At 42.5% G+C, this 5,000-nt stretch overlaps 1 protein-coding gene across 1 annotated transcript in view; it reads left to right on the forward strand.

Annotated features, from left to right (window-relative positions):
- Positions 1-5,000, forward strand: part of LOC113816885 (soluble scavenger receptor cysteine-rich domain-containing protein SSC5D) — a 9,921-nt gene that overhangs the window by 4,108 nt on the left and 813 nt on the right. Inside the window, exons 2-3 of the mRNA XM_070142498.1 lie at positions 2,176-2,286; positions 2,912-4,711. Of these exons, the coding sequence (XP_069998599.1) occupies positions 2,220-2,286; positions 2,912-4,131 (1,287 nt within the window). The 5' untranslated portion in view covers positions 2,176-2,219 and the 3' untranslated portion in view covers positions 4,132-4,711. The remainder of the gene's footprint in view (positions 1-2,175; positions 2,287-2,911; positions 4,712-5,000) is intronic.

The raw sequence follows: 5,000 nt of genomic DNA on the forward strand, positions 1-5,000 counted from the left end.
TCACACATAGTTGACCTTTCCGCCTCTTATCGTTTTATATACCTCTACCTCGTTACAAAAGGCCCTTTTAGTAGTCTTTCTGAACACCCTAATATTTTGATGCGTTTGCCCTTTGCGCGCACATTATTGGAACATCTTTTCGAGGGAAAGGCTGGATCAGTAGCAACTCGAAGAGGTGTCATGGCGTCTGTTTTGATGAATCTTCAATTAAAGTATTACCATTAGAATCATTATTTTCCATCCTTTTTGGAAATTGAAAAGACCAAAATGATCGACCATATTCACGTCATCAAAATAAACCCTCTTTTCGGTTTGTATCTCTCTTATTACAGTTTGATACCAGCCCATCAGAGCTCGATATTTTTCAGATATATTGCACATAGTTTCAGACGAGTGTTTATATTTTCATTAATTATAAATCGTATCGTAGGTTTCTTGATACACATTTCTATCATATAGCTGCCTAAATTGTTTCTATGCCTTATTAGCAGTACATTAGATACACCTTCACTCGCTATGTGTAAAATTCGAAGTTAATCATGACAGTCGTTGGAATATGAGGCTTTATCTGTAGCGGCAAATAATTGCAATTAATTTCAAGTCAGTGGGTGGAGTATCGGCGTTGTCAGGCGTACGAAAATCCATCGGGTCAAAGTATCGTACCGCTTGAACAAAACCAGTTGTCCCACACACGACGGTTTCTGTATAAGCATAAAAATGATATGGTTATATAGTAACTGAGATTTGAATGGCTCACACCTGATGCCACACCGCACGCTAGAATTATGGTGTTTAACTCTACGGTGCCACGTTGCCAGTTTTCACACGCAGACTCCCCCTGACAAGACGAAAAACTAGTGCAGGGCGGTGTATAAATATGTATGTAAGGTATGTAAGCACATATAGATCATATTCGTGTACCCCATGACCTTTTGTTTATTTATATTGTTATTTCCGTTTGTTTGTTGATTGTTTGTTGTTTTTTGTTTGTGTTTTCTGATATTTCTAAAAGTTATGAACACATTTTAATGAGATTTTAACCAAAGGTGTATTTTAACCTAACAGACGCTTATTGCACTTTGGTGGTGATGCGGACCATGGTTTGGATCCAGGATTTTTTTTCCAACTCGAAAAGTTATGAACAGATTTTGATAAAATTTATAACTAAGGTTTGTCTTAGCCTAATTAATATTCCATAAAATATTGGTGATGATCCGGACCGTTTGGCAATCTAACCCCCATTTGGGGGGGGGGGGCGCAGGTTTGCATTTTCGAAAAAGAAAATACTCTATATGAACGGCATATCATGTTTACTTATTTATATGAAAAAATCTTCATTATCGTGTTTTGGACGCTTGCCAGATTTTAAAAACTATTCCGAAAAAATGAAGGTTGGTCTCATCCTATGTGAAAATAATCTCATTTTTTATTATCTCTAATTATTACGTCACAATTGCCGATTTTCTTAGGTAACATGAAAAATAATATTTCAGTCGACATCGAAAATGGCTGCTACCACCTAAAAAATAACGGTCGGGTCTTGAAACTACTTGAAAATGCATTTAACTCAATTTCGGCAAGATGGGCGAAAATCGCAGAAAAAAACAGACGATCCCCTTAAACAGGGAAGTTGAGGAGAATGGAGAGGAAAATTTACTCTTTATCTATTTATTTCATTTATCTATTCATTTATTTTTGTCGGATCAGTTCATGTGACGAAAGCTTGTTGTTAAAAGAGACAAAGGACGTGGATGAAAGGATGATAATGATGGTGGATAAGATAGAGCAGGAGAAAAAGAAAATATTTTTCTTTTCATTTCCCTCCACTTCCACGTTTCGACTCTCGCGTCCGAAGCAAAACGCCGCTGCTCGCATGTGTTTCGGACAAGTGATTCGAAACTGGCGGTCAACACGGTGAAATAGAAAACGGAAGAGGCAGTGTACATTTATGAGTGAATTCTCTTTAATTCTCTTTAGTGACTTTCTAATTATTAATTATTTCTGTTTAATAATCCATATATACACAGTTTCATAAATCACATTAAGAGTGAACAGTGCAACCACTGATAATAATATACTTTTCCATTCTTCTGTTTGCTCATTAAATGTTGTTAATGACTAATTAAAAAATACCATCCACATTATTTTTACCAATAAATTGTTTCTCTCCACCAGGTGATTGCAACTTCACCAACACCTTTGCAACTGCTAGAACAAAGATGGCGTCGATGCTGTGTCACGTGGCTGTCATGTCGTTGCTTGTTTCTGCAACTACGAATGCTGCAGGTAATGTGCGTGAGTTTGTGTGTGTGTGTGTGTGTGTGTGTGTGTGTGTGTGTGTGTGTGTGTGTGTGTGTGTGTGTGTGTGTGTGTGTGTGTGTGTGTGTGTGTGTGTGTGTGTGTGCGTGCGTGAGAGAAACAGATAGAAAGAGACTGAGAATATTGATGGTAATATCGATCATAATTATGATGATAATTGTGATGCTAATAATAATGATAATCATAATAATGATGATGATAATAATAATAACAACAACAATAATAATAATGATAATGATAATAAAATAATAATAATAATAATAATGATAATAGTAATAATACTGACAACAGTAATAATAATGTTGATGATAATAATGATGATAACAGTAATAATGATAATGATAACAAAAACAAAATAACAATGATTATGATAATAAGGATGATTGTAACCATAACGACCATATTAATGTAAATCTTAATGCAATTAAAATGAGAATAAGAGCGAAAATAGTAACAATGGAAACAAATTAAAGGTAATTCTATTAATAATGATACCAATCAATAAGAATGGTAATCAATAACTGTCCTGATAAAATGTTTTCTTTTTTTCTTTTCCTTTTCTTAACAAAGTTATGTCTTATTAAATCTTCAGGTACAACCGTAAATGCGGTTTCTACCACAGCTATAACCGCAACAACCCCTGAGAGGACCACGGTACTAACGACCACACTTGGAGCTACTACAATGGCCGAAACTACGACTACCACCACTGCCCCTACGACTACAACAACCACTACCACTACCACAGTTCCTACGACTACCACAGCTCCTACGACTACCACAGCTCCTACGACTACCACTACGCCTACAACAACTTCCACTACAACTACCACTACCCCTACAACTTCCACTACAACTACCACTACCCCTACAACCACTGCCACTACTCCTACGACTATAACTACCACTACTACGCCTGCAACTACCACTACCCCCACAACTGCAACTCCTACAACAACGACTACTACCACGACTCCAACGACCACAACCCCTCCAAACACAACTTCAACGCCTACCACCACAGCCACCTCAACCCCGACCACAGCACCGCAGGGCACCGCCACCCCCCCTCCCCCAGCCCCCAAGAGCCAGTCAGACGCTCCTCCTGCGACCCAATTCAGCGTGAAGGAGGTGGTCCTCGTGAGCGTCTCGTGTTCCCTGTTCGTCCTCCTGGCCGTGGCGGCGCTGGCCTTCCTCCGGAGCCGGGCCAGGAGGCGGAGGAGGCGCAGGACTCGCGCCAGGGACTCCCTGCCGGTGGTATCGCTGAAGCCCCTGGAGGCCAGGGAGGAGGAGGTTCCCCGCGACGACAAGATGTGGCTGACGGTGACCGTGCGGGATTTCGGTCCTCGCTCCGACAACCTGGAGGTCCTCGGGGTCGGCGGGCGAGGACACGACGCCAGGATTCTGACGGTGTCCGAGCGGGGCTACAGCAGGCGGTCCTCCATGCCCGAGGCCACCGCGCAAGCCCTGAGCTCTGGGCTGCAAGGAGCGAGTCAGCACCTGAACATGTCGCTCCACAGCCTCAACACCCTGTCTCCGCCGCAGCACCTCCCGACCATCCGCAACAACATCCACAGCTACAGGCGGGTCTCGACCTCGAACCTCCAGCAAGGGAGCCCCAGGAACATGCACGTCGAAGGACCTGCTCTGCCGACACCTCCAGAGGCGCCGAGGATTGTCGTCTCGAAGCCCCGGTCCCGCGAGTCGCTCCAGGAGGACCTCCGCACGATCGACTCCCGCTTCCAGTTCCTCGACGAGAGCGCGGCCAGCGAGGAGCGCAGCCCCGCCGCCTTCTCCACCTTCGGCAAGTGAGGGTCGGCGGGAAGGAGCGCCGTCGAGGGGTCAGATGCCCTTCATAAGTGCCCTTCATAAGTGCCCTTCATCAGTGTCCTTTATAAGTGCCATTCATAAATGCCCTTCATAAGTGTCCTTTATAAGTGTCCTTCATAAATGCCCTTCATAAGTGTCCTTCATAAGTGTCCTTCATAAATGCCCTTCATAAGTGTCCTTCATAATTGCCCTTCATAAGTGCCCTTTATAAGTGCCATTCATAAATGCCCTTCATAAGTGCCCTTCATCAGTGTCCTTTATAAGTGCCCTTCATAAATGCCCTTCATAAGTGTCCTTCATAAGTGTCCTTCATAAGTGTCCTTTATAAGTGCCCTTCATAAATGCCCTTCATAAGTGTCCTTCATAAGTGCCCTTCATAAGTGTCCTTTATAAGTGCCCTTCATAAATGCCCTTCATAAGTGTCCTTCATAAGTGTCCTTCATAAGTGTCCTTTATAAGTGCCCTTCATAAGTGCCCTTCATGAGTGTCCTTTATAAGTGCCCTTCATAAATGCCCTTCATGAGTGTCCTTTATAAGTGCCATTCATAAATGCCCTTCATAAGTGTCCTTCATAAGTGCCCTTCATCAGTGTCCTTTATAAGTGTCCTTCATAAGTGCCCTTCATAAGTGTCCTTCATAAGTGACCTTCATAAGTGTCCTTCATAAGTGCCCTTCATAAGTGTCCTTTAAAAGTGCCATTCATAAATGCCCTTCATAAGTGTCCTTCATAAGTGCCCTTCATCAGTGTCCTTTATAAGTGTCCTTCATAAGTGCCCTTCATAAGTGTCCTTCATAAGTGACCTTCATAAGTGTCCTTCATAAGTGCCCTTCATCAGTGTCCTTTATAAGTG

The sequence above is a fragment of the Penaeus vannamei genome, chromosome 29, assembly GCF_042767895.1.
Source record: "Penaeus vannamei isolate JL-2024 chromosome 29, ASM4276789v1, whole genome shotgun sequence".
Lineage (NCBI taxonomy): Eukaryota > Metazoa > Arthropoda > Malacostraca > Decapoda > Penaeidae > Penaeus > Penaeus vannamei.